At 36.3% G+C, this 16946-nt stretch overlaps 1 protein-coding gene across 2 annotated transcripts in view; it reads right to left on the bottom strand.

The window, feature by feature from the left end:
• Positions 1–16946, bottom strand: part of LOC112658662 (cytochrome b5 reductase 4) — a 77778-nt gene that overhangs the window by 5774 nt on the left and 55058 nt on the right. For both annotated transcript variants that reach the window (XM_025444881.3, XM_035698123.2), the window contains exons 11-14: positions 14319–14459; positions 12720–12869; positions 9790–9940; positions 9393–9479 (exon numbers count right to left, since the gene is read on the bottom strand). In XM_025444881.3, coding sequence (XP_025300666.3) covers positions 9393–9479; positions 9790–9940; positions 12720–12869; positions 14319–14459 — 529 coding nt within the window. The remainder of the gene's footprint in view (positions 1–9392; positions 9480–9789; positions 9941–12719; positions 12870–14318; positions 14460–16946) is intronic.

Raw genomic sequence — 16946 nt, 5'->3', positions numbered from 1 at the left:
AAACATTTTTTAAAAGTCTATTATTTTAAACATATTATTAGTATGTTTCAAGTTCATGAAAATGTTTTCTTTTGTTCCCTTTGAGAACAATTTAATACCTGAAGATTGATACACTGGCTAGAAAAGCACCAGAAGAGATTGTAAGCAAAAATTTAACAAAACCATATAGGTAACTCCATATTTACTAAGGATCAGCTTTTGCTACGGATAAGAAGAGTAATCTGGCATTATTTACTGAGTTCCAAGGGATCTCAGAGAACTCCACATTTCTATTAATAATCTGCTTGTATAAATCACAGTTCAGAGCAATTACCAAAGACATGTGCATTTTAATCTCCGACCTGAGCTTCTCCAAGGAGTTCCAGACCCCAGAGAGCCAATTTGACTACTTACTATTGCTGTCTCACTCACTTCAACCTCAACTTGTGATCTCCCTACCCTACACTTGATGTTCTCCTTGTGAATGGCACCATGGAACTTGGTTGCAAAGGCCAGGAGCCTGGGATTTATCTTCAGGATCTTTATCTGCCTCACCTCCCATATGGACAACCTCACCAAGTCCTAGCTCCTAACTAGGTGTCTAGTTGTCTCAGTCTTCAGATGCTGCCCATCCTTATTCTTCCTATAATGTTTCTATCATGCCCTACTCTTCGGTTCTCAGCTCAAGCATCATTTCCACAGGGGGAAGCACTGCAGGCCCATCAGTCCTCTGATATATGGGTTGGAGAAATGTCTTCCTTTCCCTTTTCTTCAGCTTGTAAATATGTGGTCATCATGACGATTATTCTACTGACGTCTGCCTTCCCTGCTAGATCATAAGGAGAAATGTCTTCCTTTCCCTTTTCTTCAGCTTGTAAATATATGTGGTCATCAAGACGATTATTCTACTGACGTCTGCCTTCCCTGCTAGATCATAAGCCCCATGAGAGCAAGGGCCATGTTTGCTGTGGCTGTCACTACATCCCTAGTGGCCAACCCACAGGAGGCACTCAAATACTAAGAAATGAAACGTATGAAAGAAAAAGTAAGAATTAAGATGAGAAAGAAGAACATCAAACTAAATCTCACAATGTAACTACAGGCAAATTTTTCCCAGATTTCTGTCATGTTAAGTGAACTGCTGGTAAAGGATCATAGTAAATTACAAACTTTCTCCAATGTAGCAAACACAATTAATTCTTACCATTTTTTTATAGCATCAGATCAAAATATTTTCTACATTTTTCCGGGGAATAACTGAGGTATTTTCTCAAGACTAGCAGAAATTAATCATCCATTCATGTCAATCTTAAGAAAGAGCAGAAATAAACATTTTCTCTTGTGAAGGGGCCTAGGGAGCCAAATAACAGAAACAAGATGTGGCTGGTGCTGCTGCCCTCACATTGCTGTGCTGCAGCTGAGATGAAGTTCCCCGAAACTGATGAGCACAAAGCAGCACATACCAACTCAGAGTGCCTGCCAGGGGTGAGAGAACCAGTCCTAGCTCTCACCCAGACCCCAGCCTCTCGGGCTTATTTGTCCATTTAGAACAAGGTGGAAGAGCCATATAATCTCTATAGAAATTCTGATTTTATATTTAAAAGCCCTACAGAGTTATGTTCTATTTCTTACCTTTGAGGCTCCCATGTAGTTTTAGCAGCAATACAATCTACTCTATATAAAACAATTTCCCCAAATACTTTCACTGATTTTTTCCTTGCTAGCATTTAAAATGAAGATAGTTTTGGATAACTTTAGCTAATTTCAGAATGTCATATTTGTCTACTGCTCCAAGAGGGCAGAATCCTTGTCTGCTTTATTTAGTACTGTATCCAGGCTTGGCTTGAGGTAAGTGTGCAAAAATGCTTGATGAATGACTAAAGAAATGTATTTACAAAGAAGGCATACTGGCCAAAACTAAAAAAGAACAAAGTCATGTTGGCATCTATGAAATCACATTAAAAAATCTACATGAATTCGTAAGTACATTTTTCTGGGAAGACCTTTCATTGGATTATCAAAGGAGACCCAAAAGCAGCTGCAGAACTACTATCTTAAGACATTTCCAATTACAAAGAGACAACTAGATAAAAGACAGCAACTGTCTTGTTAAATTAAACATAAAAATGTATCTTCTCTGGCTCTATTTCCAACAAGTCTGTCACTGGAATAAAACTACTAAGAAATATAAACCAATACTGGTATCCCTCTCATCTGAAAAAAAAAATCGTAATTTTCCTTTATACCGAGATGTTTAAGAGAAAAAAAACAAACCTAGTCATTGGCAAACTTTCTGCAGACATCTACTAACGGGTAGTAAATAACTATGATCCTAACATAAACAGTGTGAACGTCTTATGCATTTCATATTTGTTCACACACTGCCTGGTCCCCTGGCCATAACTTTTGGGCACTCAATGGAAAACGTGAACAGTCACCTGAATGCAATTTTTATGTGTATTGTAAAGAGGCTGATGTGCTGCTTTACAGGAACCCCTTTACAGGAACTAAAAGAGCTTAAACTGGAATAGGAACAATACCAAGTTAAGACTCAAGAATACTTTTAAAAAAGGATTCCTTCTTACCATATCAAGATATAGATGGTTACTATGGAATCCTCTCTTCTGGATTATTTTGAAAGAAGACCAACTTAGTATCTGAAATAATTAGAGCTTTGAGGCATAAGGGTAAATGTCCTAAAATTCCTTTCTGCCCTATGATTTCAAAATGCAGGAAAGGACCAGAAGTCTTGAAAATGTTACCTGAAAACAAATTTAGATAATCCATAAAGTGAAATCGACATAAAAAGAGAGTGAGAAAAAAAGATCTGCTTCTGGGGAATGCCTGTATTGTCTAAATGTCAATGGAAGTAAATAAGCTTGTGGAAAAAATTATTTTAGAGGAGACTGATAATGATCTGAGATGAAAAATCTTGAAATATAAATATATTTATTCAGTCTCAATCCTATGCAGAGCCTGCAGTCATCCAACAACCCATTCCCTCCCCTCCAGCCAATCTGCTTCCAAAAACTACTTCCTTCACATTTCTTAGACACGTCCCCTACCTTCCTATATTTACTGCCACAACTACACATCAAGCCCTTAGACCTCTTGTATAAGTAAAAGACTGCTCTAATACCACGAACCCTAATCTATCTGACACATCATTGCTATATTAGTTCTCCTAAAAACCCCAATCCCATCTTACAACTTATTGTTTACAAAGCCTCTGTGATTTGGCACTGCCTAGAGAAAAGTATTTCAGGGTATTTGGGGCCTAGATTTCTATAGATAAAGAAAAATACTAAAAAAAAAATAATAATAAATAAAAATAAATTTAAAAAATAAAGAAAAATACTAGATGATATAGTATTTGTCTTTCTCTAAGTGACTTATTTTGCCTACCATTATACCCTCTAGATCCATCCATGTTGTTGCAAGTGGCAAAATTTCACTCTTTTTTATGGCTGAATAATACCATATGATTTCACTCATACATGGAATTTAAGAAACAAAACAAATGAGGAAAGAAAAAAAGAGGAGAAAGAGAGATGAACCAAGAAGTTTGTCTTAACTACAGAGAACAAATGGATGGTTACCAGAGGGGAGATGGGTAGGGGGGTGGGGAAAATAGGTGGTGGGGATTAAGAGTACACTTATCACGTTGAGCACTGAGTAATGTACACAATTGGTGAATCACTATATTGTACATCTGAAACTAATACAACACAGTAGGTTAACTATACTGGAATCAAAATGAAAAACAATAAAAAGAAAAAGAAAAAAGCTAGAAACAGCAGGAAGACTTGCTATATGCTCACAGGAAAATAGCTCACAAAATAAATAGCTAGGGGCTAAAATTTCATAACATATACATATTATGTAAACGTATATCAAAATAAATCTGATGGAACACTATTAGTCTTCCAGATATTAGTGGTAATCCACAAGAAAAAGCTAACCTATCAAATGAATTTGGGACTACTGGGTTAAGAAAAGTTATAAATAGATTTCAAAATTTCTCAGAACCTTGAACATGCTAATTTCACAGCAAACCTTCAAAGAGGTGATATGGTACACATTGTTTCTCAAACTTATTCATTCACAGAGCCCTTTAGAGGGGATTCCATGAATATTTCAAAAAATACATTTCAAGAAACCCCAAATGAGGAACATCTGGGAGGAACAGAGTGTTTCAGGCTCCATGTTAGGGGCCCATATCCTGAGCACAGCATAGGCTAGAGAAAGAGAAAGGGGTTTGGGCACATTTTCAATTTACTTGTGCCTCTGAGGTCATCAGCTTTTGCTATCTCAATTGGACTGAAACACTGCTAGTCCTAATGCGGACACCAGAGTACAGAAACATAGCCAGTCATTACCTAGAGAGCCTGTTGGTAATAAAGGGAGATGAGCTTCCCATGTTCTTGGAGCTTCCCATATCCACTTCATAGATACTTATTTAATATATGAATTACACTTAAGGTCTCTCATTCCCTGATTTTAACCTATTCTGTTTCTTTGGCTGATAGTGATCTAAAAGATGATTAGAAGTGATCACCAACCACTAAGATTCCTTCTAATATAATCAATGGTTTTGTTTTTTGCAAAATTATTTCACATTTTTCTCCATTAGGCTCTGTATAGAGTTCAACAAAATTGGACTGTGCTCTTTTGGTAAATCACTCAACATACTGGTCCTCATGTTTTTTTAAAAGATTTTTATTTATTCATTTGAGAGATAGGGCGAGTGAGCACAACCCAGGGGGAAGGGCAGAGGGAGAGAAAAAAAAAGCATAGTCCCCGCTAAACAGGGGACTGTAAACAATGATGATGAAGCAGGGTTCCATCCCAGGACCCCAGGATCATAACCTGAGCTGGAGGCAGATGCTTAACTGACTGAGCCATCCAGGCGCCCTTGGCCCTCATGGCTTTTTGCTCCTAAATTCCTATTACCCAAATTACTTTTCCTGTTCACAGAAATGCTAATTGCTTCCCAAAGCCCAGTTCAAAAACCCCTTCTTCCCTGAAGCTTTGCCAACCCCGCACTCACAAAAACACTCTTTCCTCTTCCTAGACCTAACAGGATTTGTTCATCTCAACGCACAGACTTCACAGTTACTGCTGACCTTCAGAACTTCTCCACCATGAGGGTATCCTTACTCACTCTTTCCCAACATTAAGCACATTTTGCAAATAGTGAGCACACAAATACCTGAAGTGGTGCACGTGATCCATTGGTGCACATAACAGGGTACACAATCCCCTGTCCATTGTGGCCCACTTCTTTGCCGCTTGGGATTCCTTTCCCTCTTTCCCTTTTGCCCTAAATGTTAACCTCATCCTTTCTAAAGGAAAAATAATGACCCAACATATTAAATGTGTAGGGTATAATATTCTGTGCTGGGTACTTTCTAGAGGCTATTTGTCAAAATGTTACCAATGGCCTTGGTATTCTTTGACCTTATGATTCTTCTGCTGAATTTTTACCCTGCACAGAGAGGTACAGAACAACTTCTAATCACTATGCCCACCAGCGGGGGATTGGCTAAATACGTCATGGTATGCTTACATGACTGAATATAATGTAGCTATGAAAACTCATAGTATAGTGCAGGTTTTCCCAACTAGCACTACTGGCATTTGGGGATGGATATTTCTTTGTTGCGAAAGGCTGTCCTGTGTACTGTAGGATGTTAGCAGCATTCCTGGCCTCTACCAACCAGATGCCCTCAGTTGTGGTGATAAAAAAATGTTTTCAGACATAAATGCCTGTGAAGTCATGGGGATTAGGGTGAAGAGTTGACGTCACAGACAAAAATTACTCCAGATTGAGAACCACTGGTTTAAAGTATTCTATACACAGAATAGGTGTAATACACTAAGTAGAAAATGTAGTTATAAAATGTATAGTTAGTATGACTACATTATTTAAAAAATATGAAACAAAAAAGATGAGTATGCATAAGAGCATGCGTGTTGGGATCCCTGGGTGGCACAGCAGTTTAGCGCCTGCCTTTGGCCCAGGGCGCAATCCTGGAGACCCGGGATCGAATCCCACGTTGGGCTCCCTGCATGGAGCCTGCTTCTCCCTCTGCCTATGTCTCTGCCTCTCTCTCTCTCTGTCTCTCTCTGTGACTATCATAAATAAATAAAAATTAAAAAAAAAAAAAGAGCATCCGTGTTTGTGTGTTAGAGCCAGAGGTAGCTTTACTAAAAGAAGGTTATTTTCTCTAAAAATGACTGCTCTGAAGGGGAAAGAAAACGCTGGTTATATTTATATATTACGAAATATTGCCCAGAAGTCAATCTCATTGTCAAGCTATCCCACCCCTCAAAAATCAGTCTGCAAAAGCTGAGAAACTCACAGAGCTAGGGAATTCTGCTGAGATGGGACCTCATGCATAACACTGTGCAGTAGTCAAGAGAAAGATGAGTGAAATCCAATTTGCATTCTAGTTTACATAGTAATTAGCTACATCTACTACCATACATGTTTGCCTTCTGTTTTCTCTCAATTTTTTTAAGGAAAATAAATGTGTGGGATTTTGCTAGATTTGAAATGTTGTGAATGGAGTCTTACCTAACTGGAGTTAAGAGTCAAGTGTAATAACATATTTGGATAAGAATCAAGTAAGCAGTTTTCTGTTCAAATTTTATGCTTACTGGAAACTTGACTGAAACAGAAATATCCAAAAAAAGTACTTATGATATACCTGTGTTACAATTCTATTAAGTTTAGCCATGTAGGTAAATAAAGAGGTACATTCCTTGGATTGCATGAGAAAATAAGCCCACACAGTATGCCTGTATTATATGGGCACAGGGTAAAAGCTCACGTCTTTTTTTTTTTTTTTTCACATGTCTTTAATGAATAAATGAATGTTACAAATATGCTAATTCTGGCTAGGTACCTACTATCTCACTGGCTCCCATGCCCAAACAATTCTATGACGTAGGTATGGATATCCCTATTCCACAAATGGAAAAATTGAGGCCTAAAATGCTAACTGAAATACAGATGCGACCAACTAAAACAACCTTAGGTTAAATCTAGACTTTCACTTTCCTTTTCTGTGTGGGACTCAATAATCAATCAATAGTGCTACAAAACCCACCAATAAGCCCTGAAGCCAGGCTTCTCATAAAACCTCAGAATACGAGAACATTCCTGATAAACATGGCAAAGCCATCTCTACAAGCATAGCCAGCCTTTTTGTTTTCCAGTGAGGGCCTGACAGGAGTCTCCAGGGAGTATAAATTATATGCTAGAAGTCAGTGCCAACAGAGTGCTTCAAGCAAGGACAGCTATGTCTCTGGGAAGAGGAAGGAGGGGGTTAGTGAGGAGGCAGAGGGAGGGAGAGAGAGAGGGAGGGGAGAGAGAGAGAGAGAGAGAGAGAGAGAGAGGAGTGCACACACAGGAGCCCACAGCAGAGCAAGAAGAGAAAGAGAGGGCGCAGAAAAGGGGGAGATAAAGGCAGGCCAGAAGTCACAACACATCACTTCTTTCTGCAAGGTGGACAGTAGGCCTCATCTGGTGAGAGCTATTAGAGCCAGTCATCCACATGTGAAAGAAAAGAGGTCTTTCTCCTTGACTGTTCATCCTCAACATTCTAGCCTACAAGATCCACCAACCCAGGTTACTAGAGACCAAAACAAAACAAAACAGTGTTATGTTCAGAGGCTGTCAACACATTTCTTTATACCAAATACTTCTTAAATCAAGTTTAACTCCTACTGAAAGACTACAAGTACAATGTCTGTTCATTAAAATCATAGTAAATGGATCTTCTTATATAAGGGAACTATCTTAAAATATAACTTTATCAAAACACTGCCAGAAATATTAAAAAAAAAAAAAAACCTCAAGTCAAAAAGCCTAGCTATGTTGTTTTAATTATTTTAAATGTTTGTTTAGAAAATGGGAGCTCATACAGGTAATACAGATATGAAACTCATGTACATAGAGTTCTTCTAAGCCACAGTTCAATTATCTGAAGCAGGGCTTCCCAGTTTTCAGAGTAGTTATACAATTTTCTCTAATTCTCGCATTAGCCTTATGAAATAAGTAGGAAAGGCATCATTATTTTATTTTGAAGATAAAGAGATGGGCCCAAAGAGCTAAGTAATTTTTGAATAAGTTTCAAGCTGGTGAAGAGTAGAATGAAAACTAGAATGTAGGGCTTCAAGCTTTTTGATTCATGCTGCTTCTAATTTTCCACTTTGAAAATAGTGAAAAACACACTTGTAAAACCAGGAATTTGTATTTCTTTAAACCATGCTTTGAACTGCCATATAGCTACCTAGATATAGAAAATACTCTTAGGTTTATGGTTTAAGTATGTAAGAAGACTAAATACCTCAAGGATAAATAAGTTCAGGTCATCCTTAACTTGTGAATGTTATTTATGAAGAGTAAAAGAGGAGGAGGGCTAGAGGAAGGAAAAGCCAGTGGTGGCCAAGCATTGCCTTAGATAGGACACTTCCAAAGTATTCACAAGAAAAGGGAGCCCCAGAACAGCTGTGTTTCTGATGTCTTTAATTCCAACTTTCAAAAGGTGTAGAGTTTTATCTATACTATATGATCCTCTACATATTTACCTCAGATATTTTGTGTGAAGTACTTATGAAGTCCAGAATCTCTTAAAAATAGCTTTAGAAACCTTTGGAAAGTATGACAGCTAGTCCCATTCACTCTTCTAAAAAGTTCCTTCAAAATTTCTTACTGCTTTTAAATCTGTTTACGGGACATGAGGCATATGCCCATTTCAATCATCTTATTTCAGCTGACTGTACTAGGGCTTTTTGCAATGAAACAGATTTCCGTGCTTTCTATTTCTACCACAGTTCAGCCTGACTCAAACTTTCTTCCATTGCCTATCCCACCATTTCCCAAAGTGTGCACTGAGGACCACAGCCATTAAGTGTTAATGTAAATAAACAAAAATGAAGAAAATCTTAACCATGTATAAAGAATCCCCCCATCTTGAAAAGTCACAATGGACATTAGCATATGAAAGGCCCTAAGAAATTCCGTAGTAAAGAAAAATATTTTTTGCTTTGTCCATCTCATCAAATTTATTTGATTTGTACCCACTATAACTAGAAAATCTTGAATTATCAAATTATCTATGCCAGATCATTTTCAATGAAACCCAACTTAGTACAGGTCACACAAATGTAAAACTCAGTATATATTTTATTAATACATATATGATGTCATATTAATCTTATCAAACAAGATTTCTTTGGGGGAGGGGTCTTAACATTATTTACATTGAAAGAATTATTGATTAGTTTATTTTGTCTTTGAAGGAGCTTCCTGGCCAATTAAAAACTCCAATCAAAGGAGATAAGGCCTAGACTGACTATACATTTTTAAATATTTAAATACAGAGCTATTACCAGTTTGATACCTTTTATCTTTAAATGCTAATTTCTCCAACTGGCTTCTCCAAATTATATCATCCTCTGTTTTATTGAAGAACATCAGCTTCACTTTCCTTAAAAGAAAAAACAACAACAACTCAAAAAGAACTATTTCGATTACATTTAAAATATGCATGAATGGAAGAGTCTAAACATAAACGGGCATGAAATGCTTCTTAGTGCCAATTAAGTAACAAAAAATATCAAAAATAAAAGAATCAAGTTAATAAGACAGCTAGGACTGGAGGACGTAGGGTAAGAAATGATAAATGAGGGAATGAGAATATGTCTATTAAGGTCCACTGAGTATTTAATTAATTTAGAATACCTTATACTAAGCTAACAGCTTCACAAAGGACAGTAATTAAAGATAAAATTACATACCTGAGACTGGGTATGTTAGTCAAAGCATAATTCAGTATTTTAACCATTGGTGTGAAGCCTGTTCCAGCTGCCAATAAAAAGAGATCTTCTAATTCTTGGAACTGGGATATTTTAAAATTGCCCTCAGGATTGCTTACGGAAACAAAATCTCCTAAACAATGAAATATAAACTAAATCAGAAAAAAAAATCAGGGAAACTGAGGTTAAGCTAGTTGAATTTAGAACACTGATGAGTAACAGGGTGAATGCATAACGTTCAGACTACACCTTAGTTTTTTAGATGTATAAGGAGTTTTGGGAATAATCATTAAGCCCCCAAGTATGTTCAGATTATATCATTCTAACCAAATTAATAATGAGGTTTCATTACACTCATTTCCCATCATCATTTTCCCAAACCACCTGGAGCCTCTAATTTACAAACTACTGACAAGTATTTAAGTATAAATTATCAGTAAAGGATTGATTGCTAAACTAAATTATAAGCACCTCAAAAGCAGAGTCCATGTATACCTGTCTAGCACAGTACAAGGTGGAGAATATACACTCACTACTTTCATATTGATTCTTAGCCTCAGCAACAAAAATAAGAGAGAAAATGGAAATAAAAATGTATTCTAAAGTCTTATGTTAGTAAATGTGCTAACATCACCTTCATCAAATCTTTGAAAAGACCTACTGATTAAAAGAACAGCTGTTCTGAATTTAATGCCTATAAAAACAAAGACCAGAAACTGTACTTAGAGCATTCTATCTAGAATAAGAATATTTGAGAAACATTTTTTCTGCAGTGCATTTGATATAATCACTATGTATCACTCATATAAGAGAACTGCCTTTAGGACATTTCAGAAATTTTCGATGTAATTTTAAAAATAAAAAATGCAGTTAAACATTTTAAAAACAATTTCAAATACTTTGCTTTATTATTTTTAATGCTCATAATATTTTCCTTCTTGTCTATAGTAAGCAGGATAGTAAGAATCTTTTAGTAACTGATGAATTAAGTATTAGAAAGGAACAGATGCTCCCTGTTCAAAAGGACCATAAGATCAGAATATCTTCAGGAAAAAGTCAGCTGATTGTTTACTAAAGATGCCTCAAAGAATGATGTTAACTTGATAACTTTTGTCAGCAGTCCAGTCCTTCGAATGTCAGAAAACTGATTAGACTCAGGCAAGGTACCTGATTTTAATCCAGTTCACAAGATAAAATACACCTGCCAGAATGGCAACTGATTTACAGAAGGCAACCCTCACCTCGTGACCTGAACATTACACACCCCATCCAGGGCATCCCATTCCCAGTATCAGAACATTTGGAAGTCCAAAACAGTCATATAACAGTTGCTCAATGAACATGGAATTGAAACAAAGAAGCGGATAATTTCATAGGGTAGCTCATTTAGGCCATGATGAGGCTTCATGAGTTATCACTACCATGCTGGTATGTCATCCTCTAAGTGACACAAATATTTGTACTACGTCTAGCTCCCCAGGATGAAGCTGAAAAAACACTCATCTAGTCCTTTGGGCTTTCCTTTTCCAAGCTCTAGGCTAATTCTCCACCCTGCTCTTCACACTATCTCTATCAATAGGTTATGAGAACATCAGTTTAGTGTCCGCATGCTATATTACAATCATGTCAGTCTACCACAGGATGAACCTCTCACCCTCACTAGATTTGCAGGCATTTCAAGATTCTTTAGGTTCACATTTATATTCAGTATTTTGATTTATGTAACCAAAGAGGACTAAACATATCCATTATGTATAGACTGGCTTAACTTTCAGAAATCAACAAACTTTCTTTATTTTCAAATTTTAGTGATCTACTTCACCGGTACCTGGATGTTACTGTGAATGCTGTGTTAGAAATAGGAAAAGCACTTTTACTGTGAAACAGAAGGCAGTGAAAAGTTGAAGATACAGAAAAAGGGTCAGAAATAAGAATAGGGGTCTTGAAATCTTAGTAAATTTCATTATAGTCTTTTTATTCTTCCAGAGCACATTTATTGAGAGCCTATTATGTGCCAAGTGCCATGCTAGGTACAGGAACTACAAAGATAAGTTAAGATGGTCTTTATCCTCAACCTCAAAGTTACAGTCTGTAAAGAAGGAATGTTATTTATTCTTATCCTGGAGCTATGAACAAAATGTTCTCCTGAGGGGCTCAGTAGAAGGGAGGCTTCATAAGGGACTGACATTTTGTTTGGGTCTTTAAAAAAAAGGCTCCTTGACAGGTAGAGAAAGGTAGAGAAAGGGGTGATGGGCGTCCTACGTGAGGCGCCTGCACGTACCTATGCATGAGGATGGCAAATTTGTGGGACTCTGAGCAGCACAAGCACTCTATATTTATACTAGTAGTTACTGCGAGAGAGGAAGCTGGAACAATCATGAAAGTCTGTGTAGGCCATGCAGAGGACTTAATGAGTTAAGTGATGGATGCCCATCAGAAATTTCAAAGCTGCAGAACAACATGATTAAATGTATCCCCAGGGCAGTTGGAAATGCAGATAAACAAAAAAGAGAAAGACATTGTTAGAGGCAACTGCGAGAGAACAGCGGTCATGAAAGAAATGATGAAGGCTTGATCTGACAGGGTGGCAGAAGGGATAGAAAAAAAAGAAAAAAAGTCACTGGGCGGCAGACTCACTAGAACTTAGTGGCTGACTGGACCGGGAGGGAGAAGATGGAGTCAGAGATGACTCAGGCCTGCAGACTGAGCCAAGGATGAACAGTGAGGCTATAAATAATAAAGATGAGGAATGTGGTAGTGAGGATAGGTTGGGTGGGACAAAGAGAATATGACTTTGGTAGTAGACATGTTGAGTTTAATTATTTGATAGACTCTCACGTGTACATAACTAGAGGACAGTATAACATGGGATTCAATCTAGAACACAAATGAGGTTTATAAAGAATACCAACCAATCTGAAGATGATCAAGCTCTGGTGTGAAGAGTCCAGCAGCATAGATTTTGATCAAAAAGTAGATGTATTTATTGTTGAGAACTGGTTCCTTGAGCTCTGAGAGTAGGAAATCTGATACAGGTGTATATGGCTTCACTATTTCAGTACCTAGAAAAAGTCATGACAAAGAAATTCAATTCTAAAAATTTAAACAGCTCTCAATAAAGATGAAACATTCTAATTTTATGATGCCAGCAGTACATATTTAAAACAGTATTTTTAATGTGTATATAATTCTAACTATATTTTCTATATGTAGTGTATATGTGTGTGGATATATATACATACACACACAAGCCTATGTGTGCTCAAATAATTTACACAAATCAATACTTTACCCATCATATAAACAATGTATTTTTATTAAGTGTGGCTTAAGATGATAGAGATTTATGGTAATAAATTTAGACAACCATCTGTTTTATTGGAACATAAACTTTATAATGGGCCTACAGAAAAAAAAAAGGAACCAAAGTTTACACAGAGATGTAAGAAGGTATTTACATAATAACTAATTATTCAACAAATTTTTAACAATGGTTACTGATGGTCACTGGGATCATTTGGGTTGAGAAGGGGAAGAATTTCACTTTTTACTTTACACATTTTGAATTGTTTTAACATTCTGATATGTGATACGTTACTTTGGCAACTGAAGGAAAATATGTTAGTCTGACTACTTCTAAGAATATAATATTAAGAAAACAGGATAAATTTAATAAGAATTGATGTTATATTTTAGCTAGCCAAATTCCAAAGAAAGAGGAGTCACCACACACTGGAAAGACCAACATTTTATATGTGGCTCTGTGATATATACATAATTCATCTACCTGTAAATGATAAGTCATCAACAATAACTGCACTAGGGAGGATGCCAGGGATTGAATGACAGCCTGGCAGTGGTGGTGATGTAGAGAGGAGCTCCCTAGTGTCATGGTAACATGCTGCACCTACCAAGTTCTGGCTGGCAGTCAGCTGGCCTGACTGATGTGAGAATGTGACCTTCTGCATGCTTTGAAAGACCAAGAAAATGGTAGATGTGGTGAAGAAGGGTATTTAAAACAAGTACATAAAGTAACTTTAGGATGAGAATGAGGGGGAAAATTCAGTCAAGAATATCTTCATAGAGCTTCTTATTCCAGTGGCATATGTAAGGAAATCATTTATGATCACCTACTCATTCTGAAAATGACACAATCTGACACGGTTACTAAGATATAGTTTATGTGTTGCCGGTAGTTGTCTCCCCAAAGAAACACTTGGGAACTCCCTCACCTCTTTCCTTTACAGTTTCCTGAGGAACACATTACAATGCTGATGGAACTCTCTTTCTCTGACAGTGGCAGCTTCTCTGTTCCCTAAAGTGATGAGGCATGGCTATGGCTCCCACATGGAGGAACACTGGATCTACAAACCTGGAATTGGGCTATCACTCACTCAGCTGACAGAAACCTGTATTAGTAACTTAAATGGTTACTTCCTAAAAGGACAGTACTGATTTGAAACTGCTCGTAAGTAAGGAACATGTTTCCCCAAAGCCTCTATTCACCTTACCTGTAATAGTTAGCTTGAGGTAAACATGTTGCCCAATGGGCACCTGAAGGTGAGTGCTTGGTGGCAGCATCAAGCAGAAAAGCTTCGTATCATGAGTAACACATTCCTTGGAAATTAACTGGCACTTTCTGTAGTTCAAACCTAGAAAGCAATTCATTTTCTTATTGATGAATAAATAAGAAGTAACACTAGACCCACTAAGTGAAAGCAGAGACCCAGCTTCTATGCTTTAGCAAGCTTGAATATCACTAAATAAAATGCCTGTTGTGCTTTAAAAATTTATCAGGAGTCTGAAAATCTTACAGTAAGAATTTCATTTTATTTACTGAAATATCTATTTTCTAAAACATACCAATACTTTTATAGTTTGAAAAACAAACTTTATTGAGTCTTATTTTCTCATGTTTGTAATTATAGCATATTAAAAGCATTACATTCTAAGAAGTCAAAACCTAATTCACCTCTCCATCAATTCATTTTAAAAATTTCACCTTTTAAGCTTTATATTCACAGCTATATAACTACATTACAAATGTGAAAAATATTTGATAATCAAAAAAAAAAAAAAACTACATCCTAAAGTCTTTTCTTACAGAGTGGTCTTGGAATTCAAATATTTCAGGTTTAACAATATTAGTGCTATTAAATAATTTTAGAAAAACATCTTTGATAAATGCGGGAAAAATAAACATTCTATTTCTCCATGTGTATGAATGAATTATAGAGCTTTTTAATTCTCAAGAAATGATTAAAACAAAAAAATAAATTTTTATGTTTAAGAGTGTAAGTTTTCATTATCTGGAAAATTAATTTAAGTGAAAAATGAAAATTCCCAGTTTGTTCTACTAATATACAAATAAACAAAAGAAACAAACTGTTTCTATTCATACTGAAAATATTTGAAATTAATATCCCAAGCTCAGGAAATATACATTTGCATACAGAGCAAAATAATAGCATTTAGGTTAGAAGAACTTGTTACAGAAATTCCAAAAGCATTAATATTTTCATTTATAAAACTCTTGTGAACATAAACAGCATGCCAGACCAGACTGATGATATTGGCTTATTTCCTCTCTTATAAAACAGCATTTACAGAAATGATTAGGAATCAACTCTGATAATGTATTTCTTTTCCTAATTATCCTTTTTTTCTTAACCTAAAAATATTTAAGTAGGTACAAATTTACTCCAGATCTTAAATACCTAATAATCAATGGTTTGTGGAAAACTGAAATTCACTTATAATCCTAAGAAATCATTTTGGCCATGGTTTCACCCAATTCTCTTCCTCCCTTGTCCCTTTGGGCCCTAAAGACCCTGGTCACTAAATCTTTCCACTTGTTCCCATGGTAGCCCTGTACACACATACCTTCAGAGTGTAGCACTGTACAGCAAAACCAAAGGGCATTACTGAAGTCACCTCATTTTTAGTGCCAGCATGTAGCTTAGACCAGATTATAGCTAAAGGACTCATTTGTATATCCTAGAACACCTAATCCAGTATCAGACTGACAAAGGATCAATGAACAAAGTCTCAGCTAGAAGGAGAAATGAAGGTTCAAATGATCTCCTTGTCCTTTCCTTTCTGGGACCCAGAGTGAGAATATAATCAGAGACCCATATATTATATGTCTAAACATTTGAATATATATATTTACAAATACCACTTTCATGTCTGGGCCACTTTGAAAGAGATGAAAATAAGACAGCAAGATGCCAAAGCATTGCATGGTTCCTGAGTACGCACAACTTCATGTGTGCAGGGTAGAAGAGATAATTTAAGAGAACAAAGCACAGGGAAGTTTTCTTCGCAGTATTTCTCTATTTATAGTAATTTTGAATGCTTATTATAGGCAGCAAAGAAACATGGATGTACAGGCAAATGTTGGGGAGAAGTGTGAGGGTAGCTCTTCTTACACTTGCAAGAAGGTCTGTTCCATTATGAGCAAGTAGCTTGGCTGTGGAATCAGAGGCCCCACAAAAAAAAAGGCTGAATTAAATGATTGCTTACATTGTGTCCACAAGCATATTTATGAGCACAGACAGTACCTCAGAGTGTGTGTATGTGGGTGTGTGTGGGCGTATAATGTGTGTGGTGTCTGCAGTTAAGAAACTATGACTAAAGTATGAGTCAAAAAATAAAAAATAAAAAATAAAGTATGAGTCAAACCATGCAAAATTGTCAGCTTTCTAGGTTAAAAACTGTAGAATATCAGCAATTTTATATAGCTCAACTTAGATTAAAAAGACAAATTCAATACATATATTTAACATATAGTTTTATATGTGGCTGCTGACATCAAAATTGTTCAAAATTTTTAAAACTCTTCTTTATAATTTTGTATCTTGATATTCATTTACTGAATTATTTGTTGGTAAATCTATAAAACTAACTTTATCTGGTGATCTAAGTCCCCACAGTAAAGGCAACTGCAATTAAAATAAAATTTTAGGTTGGATACAGAAATAGTAACCCAATTACCTATCAGTTTCTGACCCTTGATAGACAAGTTCCTCAGCCACACACACACACACACACACACACACACACACACACACACACAATTTACTCATCATTGTCACCTTTCGGGGGGAAAAATGGGAAGCATGCAATTTATAAATAGT

This window comes from Canis lupus, chromosome 12, assembly GCF_003254725.2.
Source record: "Canis lupus dingo isolate Sandy chromosome 12, ASM325472v2, whole genome shotgun sequence".
NCBI lineage: Eukaryota > Metazoa > Chordata > Mammalia > Carnivora > Canidae > Canis > Canis lupus.
Note: the sequence above shows the minus strand (reverse complement) of the source record. Positions and strands in the feature narration are given on the sequence as shown.